Source organism: Catharus ustulatus, chromosome 14 (assembly GCF_009819885.2).
Source record: "Catharus ustulatus isolate bCatUst1 chromosome 14, bCatUst1.pri.v2, whole genome shotgun sequence".
NCBI lineage: Eukaryota > Metazoa > Chordata > Aves > Passeriformes > Turdidae > Catharus > Catharus ustulatus.
Window position 1 is genome coordinate 16,005,101 of NC_046234.1, and position 27,142 is coordinate 16,032,242.

At 46.4% G+C, this 27,142-nt stretch overlaps 1 protein-coding gene across 1 annotated transcript; it reads left to right on the forward strand.

Annotated features, from left to right (window-relative positions):
• Positions 1-923: 923 nt before the first annotated feature.
• Positions 924-27,142, forward strand: LOC117002892 (sodium/hydrogen exchanger 2-like). The gene is made up of 12 exons (XM_033072430.1): positions 924-1,112; positions 3,150-3,613; positions 4,278-4,528; positions 7,714-7,931; positions 11,244-11,440; positions 14,616-14,705; positions 16,812-16,882; positions 17,890-18,054; positions 18,433-18,547; positions 19,886-20,014; positions 24,717-24,789; positions 25,683-27,142. The coding sequence occupies exons 1-12, from the start codon at positions 1,088-1,090 to the stop codon at positions 25,817-25,819; spliced, it is 1,935 nt and encodes a 644-aa protein (XP_032928321.1). The 5' UTR covers positions 924-1,087; the 3' UTR covers positions 25,820-27,142.

Consider the following 27,142-nt stretch of genomic DNA (forward strand, 5'->3'; position numbering starts at 1 on the left):
GTGTCACTTCAGTGGCTGAAGGGAACAAATGGGCCATCGATCCAGCCCCGGGCCCTGCATTTTAATTACCAGTGTTCTTTGGGCTGAATTTGTGCCTCTTGAAACATCAGCAACCAAAATGAAGCTTCACCATGGGGGAATTTGACCCAATACATTTTTTTTTTCTCCTTTGTTTTATTAAAATCTGTTAAACACTGTTGCAACTACCTTTATTTTCCCAACTATTCTGAGCAGCTCCGTTTTTGATGCTGTTTTCGGGAGAGATGAAGAGAACTTCTCCTGTTAATCTTTTTTTTATAGGAAACTTTAAGCAACTGTAGAGCCTTATTTGTCTCACACAGGTGCCCTCTGTTCCTGCAGCTCTGTATTTAGCCCAGCAAACTGGGTGATTTGCTTGTTTTACCAAATGAAAACTGATTTCCAGTAATGTTTGTGTTGTGTTCTTTGTGTGGGCACTGCAGAAACGCAGGGAAGCCCCCAGTGTGATGGAGCTGTTTCAGGATGGGAGCTGTTCTGTCAAGTCTGTCTGTTCTAACAGCACTGAAAGTTAATATTTTCCCTCCTAGAGAGGTTTATGAGGGACTGGGAGCCAAAACTCACCAAGAGCTGGGACTAAAATGTGAGTTATGCCATTGGTCTGAGGGCACATGAGGAAGCATCCTCAAGGAAGCATCCCCTGTTTGGACACCAGAAAGCAGCACTTTAGGATCTCCCAGCTGGACACTGCTGGATTAGGGAGGGAAACCAGCCCGAGGTGCAGCATTTGCTCCTCCCTTTGCAGCCTCCCCCAGCAGCGCTGGTGCATCCAGCGGCGCTTCCAGCCACTCACCCTGCACTGCAGGAGCAGCCAGCAGCTCCCAGGGACATGGAGAGCCAGGGACACAGAGCTGCAGCTCTCCTGGCTGCCTCCTGCCTCTCCTGCATCCTCCAAGCCCCGCGGGTGGGAGCCCTGCAGGAGCCTCTGCTGGAGGATGCGGTGCTGGAGAACATCAGCTGGGCTGCCGAGGGCAATGACTCCTCGGAGCACGCCTTCTTCTCCCTGGATTACCAGCACGTCCAGGTCCCCTTTGAAATCACACTCTGGATCATGCTGGCATCCCTGGCCAAAATAGGTGAGTGTCTTCGTTTGGAGGACAGGTGTCTGCTGAGAAAGGCAGGAGCTTCTCTCTGAAATGGAGAATGTAAACCCCCTCCCTCCAAATTATTATAATTTTGAAATCAAGGGGCTCTTAGGCAAAAATATGGGAATTAGGAATAACAGTTCTTTACTAGGGAAATTAAAATAGAAATACAGCACTACAAAGAACAAACCCCAAACCCTGACACAGTCAGAGTACAACCTGACACCCGTCAGGCAGGGTGTTGGCAGCAGTCCCATTCCTTGGTGGCTGCATCCTCCTGCAGTGACAGATGTGGCTCAGTTGGGGCAGTGCTCCTGTACAAGGTGCAGTTTCCCTCCGGAGCTCCAGTGGGGATGTGGAGAAATCCGGTTTTCCTCTGGAGTCCAGTGGAGAAAGGGGCTCCCTTAGTGTCCCAAAACCTCTGTTTTTATCTTGGTAAGAAATGTTGGGCTCTTCCCCCTGGCTGGAGCAACTCCCAATGGGATGCAGTAATTTTATCAGTCCCACAATGGGACTCAATGGCCATGAGCAGACAATGACTGGCTGGAGGAAGGATGGGTTGTGAAAAGATAAAGAACAATGCCCTGCCTGGTTTCAATGGATGGCCCGTTAGCAGAATATCTGCCGTTGAGATAAGGATCACTGCCCCCACCCTCAACAGATGGTGATAGAACAGACACCTTTGATCACACCCTGGATTGTAACCCAAGACAGTGAGGCCTCCTGAGAGGGTGAGGAGGGACAGGGAATCTCGGTATGGCCTTTGCCAAACCCCTGGAATTCATGCACTGTGTGTCAGAGACGCTGTCCAGGTGGAAGAAAAGTTGTATTCCAGGTTGAAAATTATGGTTTTCATTTAGAAATTCATACATAGGAGTGCTGTTGCTATTAGGAGGGAAAATACTGGGTTTGCAGGAGGAGGAATTTGATTTAACTGCAGGACGCACCAAGGTGTGTGCTCACCTTGATTTCACTCTGTGCAGGTGGTGCTCTGAGATCTTCATCTTAAAATGAAGATTCCTTATTCTTCTAAAAGTGCCCTGTGTCTGGCCAAGGAATAATTCCAGCCATGTCCAGGGTGTCACACAGCCTAAAATAAAATCTCTGTGCATTGATTGTCTGTGCAAGGTCATCTCAGAAAGATTTAAGTTATGCAAAGTATCTGATCTTTTTATATTGTCCTCTGAAAAACTGGGCATAGGAAAGTGAAAATTATAAAAAACATTTTTCTCCAGGAATTGTCTTAAATTCTGTTAAATTACTGGTGTAAAACTTACTGTACAGCATTTTTTTCCTTGCATTTCATTTCCTCAGAATGGAGAAGACTCTAAGATTTGGTTTGATCAGAATTTGTCAGATGGAAAGGGTCTTTTTGTCTGACTAATTTCATGTTACATAATGAGACCCTAATTCTAGTCACATGCAAGAAGACATAACAATGATCAGAGATTTTTAAAAATTATTATTCTTATTTTAATTAGGTTTGTTTCAATGACTTTTTCTTTTAATAACTCACCTTGTACTTGTGGTGGTTGTTCTAATATTGGGCATTGCACAAGACAGGCTTGACTGGACATTTTTTAGCTTTAAATACTAATGATTAAATACAATTAAAAGTGGACCTGTTTATAATTAATGGGAAGGCTTTTTTATTTTTTTAATGTATAAAATCTGTATTATAGGATCTGTATAGAATCTGTGTTGTGTTTAAAACTAGAAGTTGCTACTTCTAGTGCTGACTAGATTACATAATTAATAATTCCAAATACTGTTTTATTTATGCAGATTATTACCTTTTGTCTGTTATTTCCATATATCTCTCTAACCTTATGCTATGACGAAATGAGGTCTGAACAGGCAGTAATTTGAGAAAGTTTGGTGTTTTCAGTAATTCTTAGATTTTCTGAGCAGCTTCAGGGTGTGAATTTCTTTGTGCTGCTCCGAGGTGTGACCTGCTGCCAGTGAGGTGTGGGGACTTTCTGAGAGCTTGGCTTGATGACACGAATTCTTTCTCTCCGTGCCCTCCAGGGTTCCACCTCTACAACAAGCTGCCTTCCGTGGTTCCTGAAAGCTGTTTGCTGATCTTTGTGGGACTCATCATGGGTGGGATCATCTACGGCTTGAACGATCGCTCACCCCCAGTGATGGACAGCGACATTTTCTTCCTCTACCTCCTGCCCCCCATCGTGCTGGACGCCGGCTACTTCATGCCCAGCCGCCCTTTCTTCGAGAACATCGGCACCATCCTGCTCTACGCCGTGGTGGGGACCATCTGGAACGTTTTTGGGATCGGCTTTTCCCTCTATGGCATCTGCCAGGTGAAAGCTTTCCGGCTGCAGGACGTGTCCCTGCTGCACAACCTCCTGTTCGGCAGCCTCATCGCCGCCGTGGACCCCGTGGCCGTGCTGGCTGTGTTCGAGGAGATCCACGTCAACGAGAAGCTGCACATCCTGGTTTTTGGGGAATCGCTCCTCAACGACGCCGTGACCGTGGTAAGGACCGGCCTGAGCTGGGGATTGAACCTGCACAGGATGGGAGATCTCAGCCGGCAGAAAAGGAGGCTCAGGGAAGATTTTACTTCCCTCTACAGCTCCTTGAATTGAGGTCGTAGCCATGTTTTGAATTGTAGAATTGGTCTTTTCTCCCAGGGAACAAGTGTCAGGATAAAAAATGGTCTCAAGTGTCACCAGGGGAGGTTTAGATTGGCTATCAGGGAAAATTTCTTCATGGAAAAAGCTTTGGCACAGGCTGCCCAGGGAAGTCACCACACCTGCAAGTGTCTTAAAACTGTGTGGATGTGGCACTTGGGGACATGGTTTAGTGCTGAACATGGCTGGGTTAATGTTGGACTGGATGATTTTGGAGGGTTTTTCCAACCTCAGCGATTCTGTGATTTGTTGAGGGAAAAGGCATCAACAACCCCTTCTAGCAGAGGACTCCTGGTCCAGTTCTCTGCCCTGAGGTCCTGGGCAGCATTCAGGTGAACTTAGAAACCTTCAGGTTTCTCTTTGTGTCTGGGGACAGAAATGTCTGTGAGGGTCACAGCAGTGGGATCCAGACCTCCTGGGCAGAAATCCCAGCAGTATATTTGGTGTCATGGCCACATCTAACATGTGAACATCTAACAGCTCTTTCCCCCTTTCCTTCCTCCACAAGGTGCTCTACAAGCTCTTCCGCTCTTTCTGTGAGATGCCAACCATCAAAAGCACGGATGTTTTTGCTGGAGTCGGAAAATTCTTCGTGGTTGGGCTGGGAGGAGTTTTGGTGGGGCTGAGTTTTGGGTTCACCGCCGCCTTCACCACGCGCTTCACCAAGGACATCCGCGTCATCGAGCCCCTGTTCGTGTTCCTGTACAGCTACCTGTCCTACCTCACTGCCGAGATGTTCCACCTCTCCGGGATCGTGGCGTGAGTGAGCCCTGCCAGCTCCTCCCTCCAGGAAAACCTCCTGCCTCCATCCGCTGAACAATCCCCACAAACGTTTTAGAATGTGGAAATCTGTGCCTGGCCCTCTCCAAGTGTCACTCTGTTTCCCAAATTGCACATCAATGGGTGTGGAATTTGTGTAGGTTATTGAGGAATGTTTGTTTGAGCTCCATGGTTTTTGTTTGGAAAGGCTGGGTGTTCCAACAGTGAGATGTCTGGTGGGTTTGGCAGAGACAGAAGAAGTTTCTTAGCTTATTTTGTTATTTTCCACATGGCCCAGTCAAAGCCAACATGGGAAGGGTTACAAGGAGGATTTAGTGAACTCCTTGGAAAGGTTTGGTCTGGGTTTGCAGCACGTCTGTTCTCACATCCCCTTCCCCACCTGCATGTCCTACCTGGCAGCTCCTGCTGTGACAGAGCAGCGAGTGATGGGACAGGAGCTGAAGCCTGAAATATTCCTTGTTTTTGGGAGCAGAGGATTCTAATGGAAACCTCTGCTTTGGAGATCCTGACTTGGCTCCAGAAGCTCAGACACAGCTCATGCCTGGCCTCAGGTGTCAGCAACACCTCTGTCTCCAGTAACGCTGGGAATCTGCTGGCCCATTCCAGCCAAAGCTGTCAGACATCATTAATTTTCTTTTAACTGGGCACATCTTTCTATAAAATGAATAATTTGGGGCCAGATCCTTCAGATTTAAGAGACTAATTAAGCTGTGTGCTTAACTTGTCAGACATCTCCCTGTCAGAGCAGATGCTGGGACAAAAATAGTCAGAAAGACCCCAATATTCACCAAAATCTCACTTTGGAAAGCAGAGAGAGGGGAAAACCAGAGGGATCCAGCCCTCCTGGTTGTGTGGGGTGGTATCTATGGAGTGTGGCTCTCTACCCAAAAACTGAGCTGCTACTGAGGACCACAACCATTTAATATCCCCCAAAAACACCAAAATGCACCTACCCTGCATCAGTGGCTGCAGTGTAAACAACTGTGCAGCTGATGAGAATGAAGATGAAAAGCAAATAAAAAAAATGAAGTGGGCTCCCAGCTCATCTCAGAAGTATCTGGGAGATCTATTTTGAAACTAATGATGTTGCTTTGGATATAAACCATTCCTACATCTTGCAGATTTAGTTTCCTCAGCTGGTTAATAGGAGCAATATTTGAGTGTTACTGAAAACAATTCCAGCTCTGGGAATAGGTAGGAAAAACCTATTTATAGGAGTGCAAGACAGAACAGTGAAATAAATATGCTGCATAATCATCGTGGAGCAGAAAACATTCAATCCTAATGGTGTCTCCTTCTATCAATCACAATCTGCTGTACCCATTATGGAACCCATTTGCTGTTCTTTTGAATAATGCATTTTTTTCTAAAGCAAAACAATGGCAAAGGCAGCTGATTCCTGCACTGTGCCCTTCTAATTGCCAAATTAGAAATGCCTCTCTTATAGATCTGGAGTTCAAACAATTCATTCTGTTGTGGCCAGGGAATACTGTATTATAAGAAGCAGCTTTTGGCAGTTTGTTTCTTTGAAAAATAATTTGATTGCCAAAAAAATCAATTCTGCACAGTCCAAAAAATATAAGAAATCTGAATACAGCTCAGTCTGTGAAACTGTTCTGTAAATGGGTTTTAGTTTGATTTTTTCCTTTCTTATTATCTTTTCTTTTTTCCCTGCTCCTTGCCTTGGTGGCAATGTCCATCTTTAGCCTTGACAAATTTATTCCCTTTCTGTGACCCAGCTGTGATCCCATGTCTGTTCTCCAGCATTCCCAAACCACAGCTCTGGAAGTTACTTGCCCAGAAATACTTGGATTTCTTTTTTTTTTTTACTGTAACTATATTCCCCAGTATTTATTGAGGCAGACACAGAAACGGAACAATTTATTATTTTTTTTGTCAATCTGTGGCTCAGTCCCTGTTGCTCTTTCTGGCAAAGCAGGGCAGATCTAAAAAGGATAAATCAAACCAGACCTGTATTAGAATATTTTTATATACTGGTGCATTTTCTTATGAGATGAAAGATGTGAACTCAAACATTTGGTGAAAAAGGGATTTGAATCTTGGTCACCTGCTGCTGGATAACAAAGGTTCCCACTTCTCAGCATCATGACTTTCCCTATTCTGTCCTTTCCTATCCTCTGCTTTTGCCACAAATCCTCTCCCTAAGGCCCAGTTTTAAATTCAAACAAACCCAAATGTTTGTGTCTTCAAAATAATGTGAAATGTTGGTGACATTCTGGGGTTAAACAGGGTATTTTCAGTGCAAAGCAGGAATTGCCTGGCAGTTCTCTGGGCAGCTCTTAGTTGATAGTTCTGGGTGAGCCACCACCTCTCTCAGCAGCTTTGTTTGGGTCACTTACCTGTCCTGGTCACAGCAGCAGTGACCAGGTCACACCCAGAGCCAGGGACAAGCCAAGAATCTGCTTCTCCCTTGGCTTTTCTGTGATCCAACATCATGAGGTTCCCTGTGGAAGTGGTTTTCAGTGCAATAAAAATGTGGATGGCCTTACCAAACAGCACTGCAAGTCAGATCTTGGAAATTTAAAGCCCTTTTTCTATTCCTGCTGCAGTATTTTTTATATTTTAATCTGGACCAAAACAAAAATGTTTTGATCCAGATTAAAATATAGAAAAATGGAGCTTCAGCACTTGGAACACTCAATTTTTTTGACCTCCTAGGATTGCTGGTCTGAAAATGTATTGATTTGAAAAGCTGATGAATTAGGCTAATGCCATGTTCCCTGCAACTTGAAGAACCAATTATCCATGAAAAATTGCCAGGCAATTGCAAGGTCAGAGTTCAGCAAAGTTGAAGCACTGGAAATGGTGTGTGGGGATGGGAAGAGCTGGGTGTTAGCTGGAGGTGTTGCTTTGTGCTCTGATAAAATGCAACAGGTGGTGAATTGTTCATCTGTTAAACAGAAATGAACAGATTTGGACAGATTTGGACAGTCTGGGCTGCCTATACAGTATTTTATTATCCTAGTGATCCTGATACTCTTGGCCTGATATAGGAAGGAAATCAGCCCTCAGTGAAACATCTCCAAACACCCAAGACTTGATGAAACCCACTTTTTCCATTACTGATGTGCTGATTTTCTGTGTCCAAGTAGAAAAACTTATTGTTTTTTTTTTCCCCCACTGTTCATTTCTCCCTTGCTCAGCATCATTTCCTGTGCCATGGGCATGAAGCGTTACGTGGAGGCCAACATCTCCCTCAAGTCCCACACCACAGTCAAGTACTTCATGAAGATGTGGAGCAGTGTGAGTGACACCCTCATCTTCATCTTCCTCGGGGTTTCCACCATCGGGGAGAACCACGAGTGGAACTGGCCCTACATTTGCTTCACCGTCATTTTCTGCCTCATTTGGAGGGCACTTGGTAAGGGGAATTGTGGATTTTGTTTTTTTATGTTGTTTGTGGGAGTGAGGGATGAGATTCCATTAGATCAGAGGGAGCTCTGCCCCTCCATCATCCTTCCCTGCCTGGTCTGCAGAGTGGTTGTTCCAGATGGGCTGGGACATCCCAGCCAATGCTTCCTGCTCCTCCATCCTAATTCCAAATCCTGCCTTGTGCTGCAGCTCCTGCTCTGTGCACTCACTGCTGCTGCAGAGAAGCTCTCATGAGATCTGTTTTATCAATTTCCCTATTTTGTCATGATCTTCCTTTGCTCTCCTCATTGCCATGATCTCCTCTTCCATTTCAGTGTTTTTTGTCCCTTGGTACTCTCCCTACAGGGAATCTGTAGGTACATACCTTGGGGTGAGAGATCCATGAGGATCCTCAGATCCCATATTCTGAATTGTGGCACTTTAAGGGATTTAATTCATAACAAGCTCGTGTACAGCAGCATCCTTCACTGGGAAACTGGAGGAACATTCCAGTAGCTGTCCTGGCTAGATGAGATTTGGGACCTAACCCGTGATCTAGACTGTCCAGATGGGTTTTGGTTATCTCCATGGATGGAGAGTCTACAGCATCTCTAGAAAACCTCTCAGGGTGTGTGATCAACCTCACAGCTTGGTGATAATGAGGAGCAAGGCAGGAAAATGCTCTCCTGATAACTGATCTCTGCACTTTATTTAGCCACAATTATGATGAAAACCCAAGTTCTGGTTTCAGAATTCCTTGGGATCCCATTTTCATGCATTGGAAACGATCAGAAAAAAATAAATGTGCTGTGTTTCCATTCTCCTCAGTTACATCTTGTGCTGATTCCTTGTTGGGAGAGGCTGGACCTCCATTCCTCTTACACTGTTTGGCACCTAATGAGTGCAGAGTGCCTCAGTTATGGGCATATTTATATATAATAACAATATTTGTGAAAATAACAGCACACATTTTTGTCAAAGAATTCGAGAGCTTAAAAACATTCAACAGGATTTATGTTTACAAACCAGTGAGTCAAGCAGTGAACTCAAATTTGACAGACACTTCAAGAAATTGTTTAAATAGGTTAGGCCATGATTAGCAAGGCAGAGCAGAATTGGGTTTATTAGCTGTTAGGACATGCCAAAGATTGTTTTAATGACTGCTCACCATACTTGGAAATGTGCTCATTAGTCAATTTTTTGTACATTCAAGTGTTTTGTTACCATTAAGGGGTTTCTCTTAAATTATTTGCTCAGATAAAAGGACTTCTCAGTGAGTTTGATTTTTAAAAATTTTATTTCAAAAATTCTTAATTTCAAAATATCAGAACATAACCCCAAAAATCCTCCCTAAGCCCTTCTGAGAGCAGCTTAAATTATGCAGCACATTATTAAGGAAGGGCTCAGGCTGCAGCCACCCTTTTCCAGACAAAACCTCCCTGGAATTAAATAAGAACACACAACCCAGGGCTGGAAATTGTGTGAGTGGTGTTGAAGAGGGTGTTCCTGTCCTGCAGCACCTTCCTGGGAAGCTCAGGGAGGGGGAGGACTGGGGAGGGGCTGCACCAAACCAGACTGGGAAACTCCTGCCTTGGACATGGTGGTGGAAATTGGGCTGCTCAGAGCCACCCAGCAGCTCTGGGTTAATTAATAATTAATAACTGGATAGGAGGGAAGATTTCTTTATGGAAAGGGTTGCCAAACAGTGGTGGAGACAACAGCACTGAAGTGTTCAAAAAACCTGTGAGGAACGTGGGGACATGGGTGGGGACTGGGTGGCCTTGGCAGGGCTGGAGAAATGGTTGGATTTGATGATCTTTTCCAATCTGAACAATTCCAGGATTCCAGGATTCTGGAGGTGCTCCGGAAAAGGGAGGTGCCCCCACATTTCCTTGCAGGAATTGGGGATTTTTGGGTGGGTGGTGCTGGGACTGGTGTGTAAACTCTACCCCAGTCCTTCACAGAACACTCCCAGTGATTTAAATACTTGAGAGATGATTCTGCTGAAATCTGGGGGATTCCTTTGGTGTGAGGAAGATCCTCCAAAAAGGAAAAGAGAGCAGCACTGGGGCTCTGCTGATACCCAAGCCCTGGGGACATTTCCTGCTCTTTCCCAAGGTATCTGCAGGAGAAAATACATTCTGCTCAGAATGATTAATTGTGTGTCATCTCTTGGAGCAAACTGGCCTTGAATTAGTTTAGGGAACGCTAATAATAATTTATGAGGAAGGATTAAATTAAGACAAAGGCCAGGATATCAGCTCAAGTAAATTTTATTCCTTTAAATCATCAGCACTGCCTGAGCTGTAGAGTAGGGGTGGATCTGAAGGAGGCTTTGTTTTATTTATTTTTTAAGTTGCAAAGAACCTTGACACCCAAGTGCTTTCCATCTGCTGGTCTGGGCACCAGTTCTGCAGAGCTCCAGAGATGGGGAAGGTGTCACAAGGTTCAGTTAACTGAGTTCCCTATTCCCAAACATCCCCAGCTTTTTGTTTTCCTCCAATGCACAGTCAAAGTTCAGCTATTTTTAGCTGGAGGTGTGTGGGAGGATGTTTGATATGTACATAATAAATGCACTGTTTTTATTTCTTTTACAAGCCCCCTCTAGAAAAGCAGCAGTGCTGTGGCTCCAGTTAATTCCTAACAAAAGTCAGCGATGGGTGGTGCCATCACTTCTCAAAATGGTTGTTAATCTTTGGAAAATAGGATGTTTATCACATCCATTGGTATTAAAATCACACCCTACTGATTTAAGGCCTGACTTTTTGTACCTTTCTGCATCTGTTTGTGCATTTGCAAATGGCTGTAAATCACAGCAATTGCTGTGTCACCTCACAGACCTTCAATTTGTACAGTATAAATCTGAGGGAAAGAAATCACATTAACACTGGTGGAATATAGCTACTTATCCAAGCTACTGCTTGGAAACTTCAGCAGATAGGAGGGCAATTTGTGGCTATGTTGTTGCTGATGATTTGCCTCAAAAAACATTTGTAACCTCAGCAATTCAGTCACTTGCTATCACCAATTAGAATAAATAAATTATTATTTCAGAGCTGTAGCCAGTCAACATTTGTAATCCCTCAAATTAGAAATATGTTAGGGATTAAGTTTTATCTGGAGAAAGCAAATTTCAACCTGTTGGATCAGACTGGAAGAAAAAATCCCCAGTGGCACATTGGGAATATCCCCCCTTGTGCCCTGGCTACCTCCTTGTAGTTGGTGTTACCAAATCTGTGATGTTTTACTGGAAAAATATAAGACTGTGAGTTTAATTGTTCTGCTTGACTGATGTGCCTCAATCTACCTTGCTGCTTTTCAGGGGTTCTGGTGCTGACTTTCTTTGTGAACAGATTCCACGTGAACACGGTCACCAGCAAGGACCAGTTCATCATTGCCTACGGGGGGCTCCGAGGGGCCATTTGCTTCTCTCTGGTTTTCCTGCTGCCTGACTTCCACAGGAAAAAGCTCTTCATTGCAGCAACAACTGTGGTCATCCTCTTCACTGTGTTCATACAGGTAAAACCAGTCCTGGGCACAGACTGGGGTTGGGTCCCTCCAGGATCTGATGGAGAAGGTTCCTCTCCCTCATGCTCTAATTCCTGCTGCTCCAACACCGAGTTTTAAGGGATGTGATGCTCGGGAGGAGCAGCAGCTCTCAGCATTGCTGTGACATCTAGTGGTAAAACCATTCCTGCAGCTTTCTGTGGGATGAGGGTCTTGGATGTCTCCCTGACCTGCAGCAAATCTCTAAGGGCTTCTCTAAAATACAGCTTTAGTTCACCTGGCAGGCACTGCCACGTTTGAAGGAGGATGTGGTGGAAAAATTGGGGTTGTCTGGTGCTGAAGTGAGCAATGGTGTCCACCTGCTGTTTAGCCCAAAAAAGTAGAGTGGGTCCCTACAAGACTGAAGAGAGTGGGATGTGGAGAAAGATCTGATGTAGAAAATCTCCTGGTCAAGGGCACGAGGTCCATGTGGAGCTGCTGGCCAGGAGCCACCCTCCTCCTACCTCGGTGGAGGGAGCAGAAGAATTCCTGGGCTTTTGGGAGATGGTGGCTCCTGGCTGAGCATCACCCTCAGAGCCAATCCCTCCTGCTTTTCCTGCCTGAACCTCTCAGGTGGGTGTGAGCTTGGACAATGTGGAGTTTGGGGTTGATTTTGCTTCCCTACATCCACCTGAATCCTCATGCTGAGCTGGAGGAGGAATCAGAGGGTGTTGTGCCAGTGGGATCGGAGTGGTACCTGCAGGACCAGGCACAGCATCAGCCTGAGGAGAGAGCAGGGCCAGGCCAGGGATGGGGGATGTGCTTAGGTGGAGCTTGACAAGCTTTAAGATGCAAATGTGGGTCAGAAATTGAGAAGCCCTGGTCCCCAGGCACGTCCACTCACGCAGAACCTCTTGAGCCTCACACAAAGGTTGTTCTAAGGCAGCAGCTCCAGCTCTGGGGAATCCTTCCTGGGGCAGGGAAAAGGGCTTTGTGCAACCTCAGAGCTCAGCTGGTGATGTCATGCCTGTGCAGAAGGGTGAGAGTCAAACAGGGTCCCGTGTGGCTGGGGAGACCCCTGACCTTCATCCCTTCGGGGAACATTGTGGGGCAGAGGGGCTCCAGGGACCTGCAGTGCCGGGGCCACCACGACAACAGGGGGAGGAAAAAACACAGGAAAATTACCTAAAGCCTGAGGCAGGAAGATACTGCTGGAGCTCAGCACAGAAAAGGTGGGTAAAGGTAACAGAACCTTCAAAAACCTGGGTTTGCAAATCAGGTTTGTGGTGCTGCTGCTGACATATGGATGGATGCTTTATTGGGGAGGGAATACTTTTATCATCCCAGCATCTTTCATGGTCACTGTGTGTGGAAAGGGCAAGAGAAATACTGGCTGTGAAACAACTTCTGTGCACAGTGGGCATTTTTGTTCTTTATGCAAAATGTTTTCTTTCTCTTCAGTGATCTCAATATAGACTTGATGGGGTGTGTCTGTGTTAAAACAGGACAGAAACCAAGGCAGAGGTGATTTGGGCTGGTTTGGGCCAGCAAAGCATCTTGTCAGAGCTCAAACCCTCCACATCCTGTGATTCCCTTGGAAACCCTGCCCCTGGAAACCCTTGTGCCACAGTGGAATGGCTCTCAGTGCCAGGAAACTCCTCTCTCTTTTTTGGCCTTCCTAACCCAGGGCTCTTCCCACAACGAGCCTGGTTAATCATTTGGAGGAGGTTGACTGAGCCATTGTCAATCCTCAGTGCTTCCAAGCAGGCTGGGTATGTGCCACGTGGAGCAGGAAATTCTCCAGGGAGCTCTCTGGGCTCGTCTGGAATGTCACAAACCGCCCTCATTGTTCTGCCTCTTGGTGTGGTTTTAAAATTAAATATTGTTGGAAATTCACTCTCTCAGCTTACTGGCCCCTGACCTCTGCCATGAAATGCTGAGCAAACGTAATAATTGTGAAGAGGGGAGGTTGTTTGATGGCTGCACTGAACCACTGGGTTTCTGGAGGTGGAGAATGTTGTGTGAGCTGTGATGGAGCCGTCAGACACTCCCTGGGCTGAGTTATCCCTGTGGGAGGAGCAGCAGCACGGGGACCTGCAGGTGTGCTGTGAAATGATTTGTGGCCTGGAACCAACATGGCATTCCCATAACAATCCCAAATGCTGCTTTAAAATGGAAGCAACTGTGACTGATTATCCAGGAAGGCAAGAGGCCAAATTGCACAGTGTCTACTCAATTTTTTGTAATATCTGTTATTTTGGAATTTGTGAGTTCTGTGTTATTGACTCTGAATAGCGACGCATTTTTTATTGCTATTAGCTATTAAAATGACACATTAATTGTTTCTGCAATTAAAAATGTGTTCAACTCTCCTCCATGCCAGCATTTGTGACATTCAGAAGTCATAAACATCAACTAGTCCATCATTCTTGCTGTAAACATGTCCTAGAGAAGTCATTTCCTACGGAAGCCGGACCAAGAAACACACCACAGCAGCATTTTAGTTCTCTCACGAGGCTTAAGGGATATTAAAACTTTTCCCTTGACCCTTCCCACCAGGTGGATGCTTTGATTAGGAAACTTAGCCACTGGCTGGCCATCAAAGATCGCTGGGGTAATGGTGTGTGACACACAGTGCTTGAGGAGTGAGCAGACAATTGCTGGTGGAGGCTCCGTGCTGAGAAATCTCAGGGATTATCCTCACTTCAGGCATTTGAACTTGGCTTGTTTCAAGCCCCTTTCCACCTGGGAGGCCACGAGCAGCAGCAAACCACAGAATGACCTTGGAATTATTGGTTGGCTTTTTGTGGTCTCTGAGGAGGCGAGCAGAGGTTTCCTCTCCCCATCCTCTGTGAGCTCCTGCTCAGGAGCAAGCAAAGAGTTTGGGGTGCACCTGGGAGAACAATTTGCAGTCCTGGTGAAGCTTTGCAGGTTTTACACCTGGGAGAACAATTTGCAGTCCTGGTGAAACTTTGGAGGTTTTACATCTGGGAGAACAATTTGCAGTCCTGGTGAAGCTTTGCAGGTTTACACCTGGGAGAACAATTTGTAATCCTGTTGAATCTTTGCAGGTTTTCTCCTGCCAGGAAAGCAGGGCAGGTGAGAGAGGCTGCTGGAACACCAGAACAAGGTCATTGTGGCTTTTGTTCCAGGGCAGGAAAATCAGGTGTGAGGAAAGGCTGATCTTTGTGCTGGTGGTGCTTTGCAGGGAATGACCATCCGTCCCCTGGTTGACCTGCTGGCTGTCAAGAGGAAAAGGGAGAGTGCTCCCACTGTGGGAGAGCAGATCCACATCAGGGTAAGTGAGCATCCCACAGCTTTCAATCTTCTGGAATGTGTGTGTCTCCAGGGACCCTGCAGATCAATTTTACCCAAATCCTCTGCAGGTCAGCCCCTTTCCACCTTGGAAGTCCTGTTCAGGTTCTAACCATGGCTTATTTTTGCTTTGGAAGAGCAGCCACCAATCAGGCTGATGTAACATCAGGTAGTGCACAAACATGACAGAAAAAAATGATTTCTTGCCAAAAACTTTAAGCTCTGACCTAACTCCAATTTCTGTGGTCTATAGAATGAGAGAAAGAAAGAAAATGAGGTTTGGATGCTTTCAGGATTAGGAACTCCCGTGTGCTCTCCAGTCCCATCACCACCATTGGTTTGGATATTTTTGCAAAAAAATGAGGAAAGAGAGGGTAAGGGAGAGAACCTCTGAAGTGCACCATCCTTGGAATTATTCAGTGGATGGGGATTGGAGCCTCCTGGGATAGTGGAAGGAGTCCCTGCCCATGGCAGGGGCTGGAATGAGGTGGATGAGATGAGATGAGATGAGATGAGATGAGATGAGATATGTAAGGTCCCATCCAACCCAAACCATTCCATGGTTCTACATCCATAACCCAGAGGTGGGATTTCATTCCCCTCATTCTCACCACCCAAGTATTGCTCTTTGTACTCATAGAGGCCTTCAGGGACAGGCTCAGCTCCATGAGATCAGCTGCTCTCCCACTCAGCTGAGCCTTTGCACTTGTATCTGCATCCAGTGGAAAATTAATGTATTTCTGATTCTAATTGTTCAATCCCAGCCACGTTTCTGTGGGTATGGCTCCTTCAGGAATATTATTGTCATTGTCCTCTTTAGCAATAAAGCCATTGGGGCTGAGGACATTTGTAAAACCTGTTTGGCATCCTCACAATGGGGTTGGACTGCAGAGCTTTGTCTGAGGTTAACACAGCAGCTCGGGAGGCTGAGGAGCCTTGTCCAGTCATGAGCAGAAAAGACTTTGTTCTTTTGTTAGGGTGTGAATGGCAAATCATCTCAGAAATGTGTTTATTAGGAGGTGTGAGCTGAAAATGCAACAATTAAGTTGAGAATTTAAAAATGCAGATAGTTGGAAACCAGGGATGCAGAAGCCAGAAGGAATTTTCTTCCTCACATTTATTTTGCCATCTGGATAGCTGGGATAGTCTTGCTTGCAGGAGTGTGTGAATGTAATTCCAGGGAATCAGAGTAGTTTGGATGGAAGGGACCTTAAAACTCATCTCATTCCACTCTCTGCCATGGGCAGGGACCCTTTCCACTATCCCAGGGTGCTCCAAGCCCTGTCCAGCCTGGCCTGGGACACTCCCAGGGATCCAGGGACACTCAGTGCTTCCCTCCAATGTTGTGTTTGTGGAACTCACAGCTGCCAGCAGCCATGTGAGGGCACTAAACCCACACCAGGCTGCAGGGCTGAGCCAGCTGCTCTGAAACCTTTTTGTCTTTGACCCCCCCAAAAAGATAGTTTAGAAATAAATTAGAGCTGTGAGCAGTTCCAGGGTGATCAGTGCCTGAGTGTGGAGGGGCAGCAGAGCAGAGCCCTCTCCCAGTTTAGAGATATCACTGGGAGGGAAAGCAGTTTGGGAAATTACAGGGATCTAAATTTTAGGTGGAAAAGCCAGCCAGGCTGAGATTTTAAATATCGTTTTAAACAATAATAGTGTATTTATATAAGTATGATATGCTGATTTCATTTAGTGGGAAGTGTCATGGGGAAGGCAGTATTTATTACTCATTATGTGTTACCTGCATTTATATCCTGAAGATACTGATTTCCTGAGTCCTGAAAAACCCCAAAATGAGCTTTTCCTGCTGGTCAGGCCCAGAGGGCAGAACATGGGAGCATCAGCCCTCCTGTACCTATCACAGAGAGCAGATCCATGACCCTCAGCATTTATTCTCTGCTTGCCCACATCTGAAAGCAAACCACTCATTGTGCTCCAGCACCAGTGGATGAGTGGATGGAGAATTATCCCAGTGCTTCCCTCCTTGTTTCCCAGCTCCCCTGTTGTGTGTGTGGCTGTTGCTGTTTGCTGCCTGGGTTCATCACGTATGCAACCAGCGTAGAGCAAAATCCTCTCTCCTCTTTAGTTCTTGGATCATTTGCTGGCTGGCATTGAAGATATATCTGGACACTGGGGACAGTATTACTGGAAAGACAAGTAAGGATTTGCCAAAATACAACTGTGTACATGTGTAGGGGGAAAAAAAAAAGGAGGTTGGTTTCTATTCCCAAAGTTTCTGCTGTGGGCAGCTGGGTCTTGTTCATCCTCGTGGCACGAGGGAGGTGACACAGGGGCAGCTTTTCCTTGTCCTAGGGGACTCCAGGTTTTCAGGGCACTTCCCTGCTTGCAGACACCTCTTGTGCATCGCCCTAAAAAAGATCTTTTCCCCTCTCTCGTTGTGTTTGTCCCTTCTCACCCAAAGAAATCTGCTGGAAGTGCCATGGCCATGACACACAGGCTGTGTCATTAACATTAAAGAGCTGAGTTTGCAGCACTGCTCGTTGTGGACTGAAATTACAGAGGATCTCGACAGATTTCTGTAGCAAAGTGTTCAATTTTCATTAAATTTTGGGAGTTTGTACACTTTAAAATTAAAAAAAATGCATCAGGATTTAAAAAATAATCACAAATACTATAAAATATACTAAAAAGACTATCTATTCCTTGGTGGTCCAGACAGATGCAGCTGGAACAGATTTTTTAGGAATGCCCATGCTTGGAAGTGCCACTAGAGGGTATGGGAGTCACTGCTGCTGAGGAACATCCTGGCTCCTTGTGAGCAGATCTTACAGAGATTGATGATCTCTGAGGTCTTTTCCAACCTAAATTATTCAACAACTTGAGCAGAAAAGAAGAGGAAATGGCTCAAGAGGGAATCTGGAAGTGTTTGAGTCTGTGGCTGCTGCATGTTCTTGTAGCACTTCCAGAAGAGTTCATGATGTATCTGGCACTTTTGGGAAGTTTTTGTTGTATTTAGTGAAGTTTTAATATTTTGACTCATGTACTGAATGCAGAAATAATTAGGGACTGACCTCTTGGTTTCTGAGGAGGAGTTAATGGGATATCATAGAATTTAATGGAATAGGGAGCAGTCATTGCTCAGGCCTGTTGGTGCTGGGGAGTGAGAGGAGAGGCCAAACCCATCTCATTTTGTTCTCCAACAGGCTGGAATATTTCAACAGCAAATACCTGCAGAAGATCCTGCTCAGGGAGTACGACCAGCCCAAGTCCAGCATCGTGCTGCTCTACGAGAAGCTGGAGCGCAAACACGCCATGGAGCTGGCCCAGGCTGGGCAGCTGGGCCACAGCCCAGCCCAGCCCTCCTTCCTGTGAGCAAAACAGCTCCAAAAATGATGGGCTGGATGAGCATCACCCAGCACTGATGGTGGAGGGTCACCTCTGTCCCCATGAGTTGCAGGGAAATGGTGCTCTGAGGAAGAGGCTCCTGCCCAGTTTTGGATGGGTTTGCACTGTCAGATGTTCTGGGTTGCCACTTCAGACCTCACACAGGGTTCTGCTCTGCCACAGCTCCCCATGGCTCTTTTATCCACCAGGGAGCACATGGACATGCCAAATTCCTGCTTTTCCTTGAGCTCCATCTGCGAGGATGAGCTGTTGGCTGTGGTGGGATCCCAAAGGGACGCTGGGATTTGGGGATGCACTTCTTGTCCCTCTTCCAAAATAAGATATTCTGCTTTCCTTTGCAGCAGCAGCGACAGGACTGTCATAACAGACCAAAAACTGGAGGACACTCTAAATCCTGCTGTCCTGGACAACATACAGGAAATATTGGCGAGGAACCTGTACCGGATCAGGAGGACGGTAGAACTTTCCCCTCAATCCATATTTTGAGTGTCCAATAACACGAATTTCCCCGGTTATCCGAACAGCCTGAGCAGATGTTATGAATATTTCCATAATTACCCAGGATGTCTCTTTGTGAGCAGAGAATAGTTGGCTGTGTGGAGCCAGATCCAGTTTCCAAGTCAGTGGCACATTTCTGTTTGCTGCCTGACAGCTTTTGAAAGGTTCACCCAGTCAGCCTATAATTTCATGGAATATTTTCGGCATCGGTACCTGGCAGTGAAAAGGAGAAAGGAGGAGCACGTGGGACTTCAGCAGATCCAGCAGCAGCTCCTAGGGCAGAGCAGGGTTATCCTCATGGTACATTTTACCCCATGGAAGAGAGGTGTGAGTGGGAATTGATCTGCAGATTTTAAATCCAGCAGTTTTGCCCTGGGACTGGTACCAGTGGTTAAAGGGCATAAACCCCGCCTTGGTGTTTCCAGAATCGTGGATCATGTCTGGGGTTTCACACAGCTCCTGGGAAATGCTGTTTGTAGGCAGGCTTAGCCTTAAAATCCACCTAAGACTTTGTTTTATGGGTTACACCCGAAACAGCCTTAGGGCTGGGGCTGGTGTGGGCACCTCAGCAGAGAGGGATCAGCCCCCCACTCCTGTCCCTTTGCTGAGCTGAGGGAAGCAATGGGATAAGGCTGGGAAGAGACCTATGGATATGGGGAAGGGATGAAGATGCAAGTTGTGCTCAATCCTGCATTGATCCAGCCTAACCCATTGTAGTGACAGCATTATCCCAGCTCCCACTGGTGTTAGTGGGAGATTTCAACTTGGCTGGTGGTGGCTTTTGAAGAACTTATGGTTCCCATTATGGGAAGGTGGGGTTAATACAAAGCTTTGGGGGCTGAAGCTGTGAAGGCACCTGGAGCAGAGTCATTGCACTCCTTCTGTCACCAAGTGTAACTCAGTCGTGTCATCCAGTGGTTTCTTGGGAGACTTCACATAAAAAAAAGCAAAGTTTGGAGTCCCATCTCCCTTCTGTGGCTCCTTCCATCCCACCTCTCCTAAATCAGTGTGTGGGTGGGATGGCTGCAGGGGGAGGATCCTGGAGGGAGGGCAGGGATGTTCTCTGTCCTCTGTGTGTCCCTGCAGGGAGGTCAGGGATGTTCTCTCTCCTCTGTGTGTCTCTGCAGTGCAGGCAGGACAGGGATGCTCCATGTCCTCTGTGTGTCCCTGCAGGGAGGGCAGGGATGCTCCCATGTCCTCTGTGTGTCCCTGCAGGCAGGGCAGGGATGTTCTCTGTCCTCTGTGTGTCCCTGCAGGGAGGGCAGGGATGCTCCCATGTTCTCTGTGTCCCTTCAGGGCCCAGCCTACAACAGGCACACCCTGCCTGGGGACAGCGAGCCCGCCGAGCAAGCCAAGGAGATCCTGCTCCTGCGGCACAAGAGCCTGCTGGTGGAGGTGAGCGACACCTGCAGCTCCAGGAAGGAGGTAAGAGGGAGCTCAGCCTGCTTCCCTCACACCCTGCTGATTGCTGCTGGTCATCCTTCAAAAGGCAAATCTTGTTGCTTTAGCTCACAGTTAAAAAAGGGTCTCAATCCCAAATCACATTCCAATGAATAGGAAAAATCCCAAGGGAAGAACTCCCCAACCCAGCTCAGCTCAGTGCTTTGGGAGTTCCACCCCTGCTGGGAAATTTCTTTTCTGAGCAAATGTTACTGACTGGGCTTCACTCTGTACATTCTCAGGTCTGGTTTGCCCCTGTTTTCTTTTCTGGGAGATTTCATCAAAGACAAGAGTTTGTCTCTTCCATTGTCAGTGGTCTAGAAGGACTGTAAATATTTGAAACTGCTCTGTGGGGTTTTTCTCCCCCAATTAATTTGAAAGGACAGAAGCATTTTTGTGATCTTTCTTATTCATTCTGGAGGTGAGTTTTTTTGTTTTTAAACACTTCTACAATTCTGGTCAGGCTTGAAAGAAGTAAAATAGAGGGACATTTTGCTTACCAGATTCATGTGAGAAACAAAAATTTTTCCAATTTACTACTGGCATAGCTCTGTGTTGGTTTATGTTCTGAATCAGAGGAGAAACAAGGTTAATACAATGTCTGTGCCTGATGAAGACTTTCTGCTCTTTGGAAATTGGTGAGACAAGCTGGGCCACCCTTTAGCTGTGGAAAAATAAAAGTTTTCCAGGAATGATGTGTGAGGAGCAGGCTTGGTCTTTTCAGTTCCCCCATTCTCTGTAATTCTTTAGAGGAAAAGCATTTAACCCTTGTCATGTTTTGCTCCCAAATGCCCAGGTCAGCAGCAGTGCAGAATCACAGAACATCCAGAGTTGGAAGGGATCCATGAGGATCATTGAGCCAACTCCTGGCCCTGCACAGGACAGTCCCAAGAATCCACCCTGTGTTTGAGAGTGTGATCCAAGCACTCTGAGCTCTGGCAGGGTTGGTGCTTGCAGTAATTGCTGAGCCATCCCTAAATTTCACTCACTCCTCTGAATTTTAGGTTTTGATGGCTTGAGCTGGAGCTCTGTCCAAGTGTGAGCTGTGATCTCTAATCTGGGCAGCCAAGCTCCATCACTGAGGAGAACAAAATGACCTTTTAGAAAGAAATAAATTACCCTTCCCTATTTAGATAGTAATTTTCCATGACAGCACAAGAGCTCAGGGGTGCTGTGGATTTTTTTCCCACTCCAATTTCCTTGTGGAAGTGCCAATCATGGAGGAGCCCACTGAGAACAGCAGCACCAAACACTGCTGGTGCTCAGCCCTTCCTTCCCAGAAAGGTGTTCTGGCTCTTGCAAACAACTTAAAGGATTTAATTTGATCATTTACATGCTGATTGGTACTTACAATTCAGAATAGATAGGCAAGAACATGGCATGTTCCTGTAGAACATTTGGTATAATTAAACTTCAAAAGAGCAACATCAAACTCTGGCTGATTTTGAGCACGACGTTCCCTACTTTAAGGATATTTGATTGTTAACCCTTGTGCTCCTGCTTTCCCCTTCTCTGCTGCATTTGGTGGGAAATTCAGGAGCCCTGGGAAAGCTGTTTCTCCTGTTCCCTTTGAGTGCTTGCAGCTTTGGAGGAACAGAATAGTTTTTGGTGAATTACAGAAGAAATAAGATTCACTCTGTCTGTACTGACCTGTGGAAAATGCCCTGTGGGTTGTGGAAAATGCCAGGTTGGTGCTGAATACTGAATGTTGTGTCACTGGAGCCACTTGGTGCTGCTCCCACCCCCTTGTGCCAGGTGAGGGGGAGCAGATGCAAACCCCAGAATAGTTTGGGTTGGAAGGGACTGTGAAGATCATCCAGTTCCAACCCCCTGCCATGGGCAGAGACACCTTCCACTGGATCAGGACGTGCTGTCCCACCTGGGAGATGACAGTAAATACTGGAGCTGATCCCAGTGACACCTGTAAGGGTGGCCCCAGCCCAAAAACCATCCCTCAGTGCCCAAAAGGACAAGCCAGGCCTCTTTTGTGTCACCAGCAGCTTTTCTGCTCATTTCTAAGAATTTACTTTAAATTACTTTACCTCATTTACTGTGAATAGAAATAAAATGATGCCTCAAAGCAATGGGGTAAGGCTCTAACAGAGCTCTGAAATATTAACACCATATTAATTTTATATATAAAATATTATGTAATATTAAGGAGGGTGGGTGAATGCTCTTACATTGTGCTGTAGGAGGACAGATTGCAGAATTTGTCAGCAGAAAGAAGGAACACTTTGCTAAAAAGTAGATTTTAACCTATTATAAGCAGCTCAGTACTTACCAGTTTTTTGGGAAAAAAAGCAGCTACTCATGTTTCTTCCATGCCAAATTAAAAAGAAAATTGTGTTTTCCTGATTAAAAAAGCTATTAATGAAAAATGTCAATAGTGTTAGAGATTTTTCTGATTGTCAGGTATTCCATCTCTTGTAGTCCCACAGGGAAGGGTTTGGCCTTCCAGGTTTTGAGTCAGCAAGGAAAACTTGGATGCTGCTGCTCCCCACGATTTTCTATTCTACATCTCACCACGAGATGGAAGCATTACAACTGTGTTTGCAAACCCAGCTGGAAATCCAGGACAGGAAACAAACTTCAGCAAAGGGCCACGAAACCCCTGTGGGGCTGGTGAAGCTCCTGCAATTCCATTGCAGTCTTGGAAAAAGCTTTGGTGATACCTTGAGCGTTAGGAGCTGAGGGAATAATTTAAAAATCTCTTTGGTTCAGTGGAAACCCTGTTTTTTGTTTGGTGAGCATCTGTTTTTCTTTTATAGTGAAGCTGCTGAGAGCTTTGCTGTTAAATATGAAGCTGTAGCTCAGTTAAACTCATATTTTATTAGGGGCTGGTTGAACTTTTCCCCCCAGACAAAAGCAGGGATGTGTGGGACAGCTTGGTGGCTTCACCAGGAGAGGAGCCAAGTTCCTCTTGGCTGGACAATCCATCTCCTTCCACAGGGAGAGCAGAGCCTCAGCAGGATGGACACAGCCCCAGGCTCCAGCCAGCAGGGCTTTGGGGTTGGATGGGATGGTCTTTGGAGCTGTGTGACTCCGAGTCACCTCTGCTTTAGGTGCCTTAGGGGTCCCCTGCTCTTCAGGTGCTTTTGCAGCAAGGAGAGGAGGATCTTGGAGCCTCCTCCAAGGAGAGTTTGGAGCTCAAATGGGGAAAAAGGGAGAAGCAGTGAGAAAAAAACATCTCCCTCCCTCCAGAGCAGGTTAAATGATTTACACCAGGCAGAAGGACCTTGGCAGGAGAACGAGGTGACTTCAGCTCTGAACCACAGCCCAGAGGATTAACTCCAAGACTATCTATTTCCAGCAGAAAGTTCTTCCTCTGCCTAAGGACAAAATTCCTGCTGAAGGCTGCTGCTTCCTGGAGCTGTGCACCACTGCTGGCTCCGAGCTCCGGCCACATTTGGGGCTTGCCTTATTTCAGGCAGGGATCCAGCGCAGCCTGAGCTGGCAGGGCGGATTCTGAGACCCAGGACAGTTTTAATTTACCACGGAGCACCCAGAAAATCCTTGCACCTGTAGCCAGGCAACTTGGTCCTCTTTTCTCCTGCCAAAACACGAGTGCACTCCCCCAGAAGGAGCTTATTTGGAGCAGCCTGTGAGCCATGTGCACAAATGACACAGTGCCTTTGGTAATTATGTCGGAGGCCTTTCATGGAGCATGCTCTGAGAATCATTCAATGCCCCTGGGAATGGCTTTCCAGGGAACCAGGCGCTGCTGCAGGAGCCGGGCAGGCATTGTTATTAAAATGGTCAATAAAAGTGAGAACAAGGGATGGAGGGCAGCGGTCCTCGTTAGGGGAGGGAGGAGAACGAACCGAAACAAAACAGAAAACCAGGCTGGGAGGTGTCCAGAGTTATTTTGGCAGTCTGGGTTTCTGGACTGAGGTGCCAAATCACAGCTGTGTGAGAGACTTATTCCCAGTTTACAGAGGCACCGAACAATCCAGGCAGCATTGTGCTACCTGATTTTTATTTTTTTTTGGTTCCTATTTTTTTTTTTTTTGTCCTGGAGGGTGGAGATTAGCACTAGAGTGAAAGGACAGGGAGCTCGTTAGTGCCAGCTCGTTACCTGCCTCCTTGGCCTGCAGCCAGCGTGGGGAACAGCCAAGGTGAGGAACATCCATATCCTGGGGACAGCTCTGCCTTCCCACTGCCTGCCCCATTCTCCCAGCTCCAGGGCTCCCATCCTCTCTGCTGAACCATTCCTGGGCAGCTCAGACCTCTTCCAGAACTCAAATCATAATTGCTGTATTGTGCAATTTTAGTTCTTTAAGCCTCTGGCACTGGCTCAGTTTTATTTCTAAATTCTTGACAGTCCATAAAGAGCTTCCAGTGTGGATGCCCCATCCTTGGAAGGGTTTGAGTTGGATGGAACAACTTGGTCCTGTGAGAGGCGTCCCCACCCACAGCAGAGGGATGGGAATGGGATGATCTTTAAGGTCCCTTCCCATCCAGACCATTCCACGATTCTATGTTGTGGCAAATCATTGTGTGCAAACACTTCCTGCCATCTCTTCAGTCTGTAGCAATCTTTCTTTTTTTATGTTTCGTTGTTTATTTTCACATGACAAAAGTTAAACGAATGGGAGTGGAATCCTTAGGGGTTGCAGAGGGTTGGTTTATGAGGCAGGAGAGTTGTGAACAGATTTCCCAAGGCACTGATCCCTCTCTCCCCCAGTCCCAGAAGGAGGACTCGTGCTCGGCGCAGGGCGAGCCCACCCCACAGCTCAAGCTCTGCCGCTCCCTCACCGGTAAGTTTGGGGGGCTGGGGGTCCCTCCCTGCCCTCCCCTGCCCACCCTCATCCCCCTGGAACGGCCCAGCAGGTGACAGGGAGGATGTGGGGCTCCTTAAATGAGCCTCATGGATGAGCAAGGAGAGCCAAAACCTTCCCAGCCCCAGTGTCCCCTCTCAGCCCAAGCTGAGATTGGTGTGAAGGGTTTGGGTCCTCCCAAAGCCATCTATTCCAGCCCCTCTGCCACAAACAGGGACATCTCCAACTAGGTCAGGTTACCTCATCCAACCTGGGATGTAGTTGGTTTAATCCATAGTTTACCAGGAATACTTCAGTTATATTCTTCCTGTAAAAAAACATGACTGTAATCAGGGAAAATGATAAAAAACATTGTTTCTAGGTAAGCTTTTTATCACCCCAAGGAAAACCCGAGCACTGTAGCCCCTGACATTCAGTGGTGACAGAGCAGAAGGAGATTGTAACCCTTCTGTCATGGTTGCATGTTCATCCCCATCAAAAATTCCCATAATGTGACAACATGACCTTCCAGATGCTCCAGCAGCACACCTGCATTTTCCAGAGCTGCTTTAAGGTGGTCACCAATGCAAAATTTTGCTCTGTGAAGTTGCAGGTGGGGACTGAGAAAAGACTGATGATATTGATCCAACACTTTGTGTATTTCAAAGTGCAAACTTGGATCTTTTGGCTTTCTCTTCCCTGGAAACACAGATCTCTGCTGGTCAGTGATCCTGTTCTATAACTGGGAAGGGATGCAGTGGAGCATCTCATCCCCAAAGTGCGCGTGGCCACCTGGGTGTTTCCTCATTCCTGCTGAACCACACAGAAGGGGTTTTCTCATGCTGTTTCTCATGGTGTTTGTTTCTCATGGTGTTTTTTTTCTCCTCCCACAGTGGGGAACACGGAGAAGGTGCGGGAGGTGAAGGAGAGCCGATCCAAGTCCGTGTGTGCCATCCCACCGAGCTGGCGCGGCAGGAACGAGCTCAGCCTGGAGATGTTCAAACACAAGGGCTGCTCTGGCTCCCCATGAGGGCTCTGGCTCCTTCAGGGGGGGCTGCTCAACGTGTAGATAATGTAAATAAGATGCACTTTGGGAAGGACAGCGTGGGCTGGGAATATCCAGAGTGGTTTGCATGGAAAGTCGCTCTTATTGCCCAGTGCTAAACTTTTAGTGGGAACTGAGAAGATGCCCAGCTGGGCATCAGCAATGCCAGGGAATGGCTGAGGGGGCATTTCTAAGGAATTTCTTGGAAAAATTATCCTGCTCAGGCTGGGAAAATTGCTGAAAATTGCCTACAACTGCAAGGAAGGATGTTTTAATAAGGTGAGATATGAGATCTTCTCATTAGGTTTCAGGGATAGGCTAAACAGCAGGGAGCGTTTGGATTATAGGTTGGGAAAAAGTTGATAATCTCAAATCAGGTTTTATTAGGGGATGGAGGAAAGAGCAGAAACAGCAACAGATTTCTTCTGCTCCTCAGGAGCTGATGGATCCTGGCTATGAACATTAATCTCATGAAGCCCAAAGTTAAATGACATAGTTAAGTAAGGGCTTGTGTCTTACCTGAGGGATTGTCCCACACCCAGTTCTGCCAGTGAAAAATTATTGCAGCTGAGTTAAAAGGAGGAAATATGTTCTTACTGGTTTTTAAAAATTTACATAAGGAATGGTTCACCTCAAAGTTAAAATGAGGAAGCTCCAAACCCAGTGGAGATACCAGGAGAGGAGGGTGACTGCCCTTAAATATCTGGGAAAGGTTTCTGACATTGTGTTGACATTTTTCTTTTTCCTTCCTCTGGTCCAAGAGTGTTTAATCTGAATGAGTGGCTCCTTTTGAAACAGCATTAAAAGGAACTGTAGGAATGCACAGACTCCCCTCCATGATGTTTTTGGGCTCGCAGAACCAGTCTCCTGTGTGCAGAAATATTCCCTTAGGAGACCCCTGCATGGTACATTGGGGCTTTCATTTTAAATTAAAGGCACAAATTTTTGTGTATTTGCTTTGCAATGATCCAAGGTCTCATTTTCTTCTGAAAAAACCCCTTTATGATGTCCTGGCATAAGCTGAGGTGGTTCATGTTGACTTGAAGGTCCTTCCATCACTTGAAATTCCCATAAATGCAAAAGAAAATTGAAATTTTTAGCAATAGATGTGTTTTACATGTGTATATACATACATGTACATATGCATTGATTTTAATACAGGCTCATTGTCATCTTCAGTTAATTTATTACGATTTTGGTTTGTTTCCTGGTTTAATCTACATGCATGGGAGCCATGTGGGTTTGGCTGTACCAGAAAACAGCCCATCTTTGAGTGTGTTGTAATATATGATACAATTGAAGACATTT

What these genes read in the sequence shown, in the direction of transcription:
- LOC117002892 (XM_033072430.1), top strand. Translation starts at nt 1,088, where the DNA reads ATGCTGGCATCCCTGGCCAAAATAG. An exon ending in CACCTCTCCGGGATCGTGGC is followed by an intron (nt 4,529 to 7,713) that starts GTGAGTGAGCCC and finishes TCCCTTGCTCAG; the next exon opens with CATCATTTCCTGTGCCATGG. An exon ending in GCTCTGCCGCTCCCTCACCG is followed by an intron (nt 24,790 to 25,682) that starts GTAAGTTTGGGG and finishes CTCCTCCCACAG; the next exon opens with TGGGGAACACGGAGAAGGTG.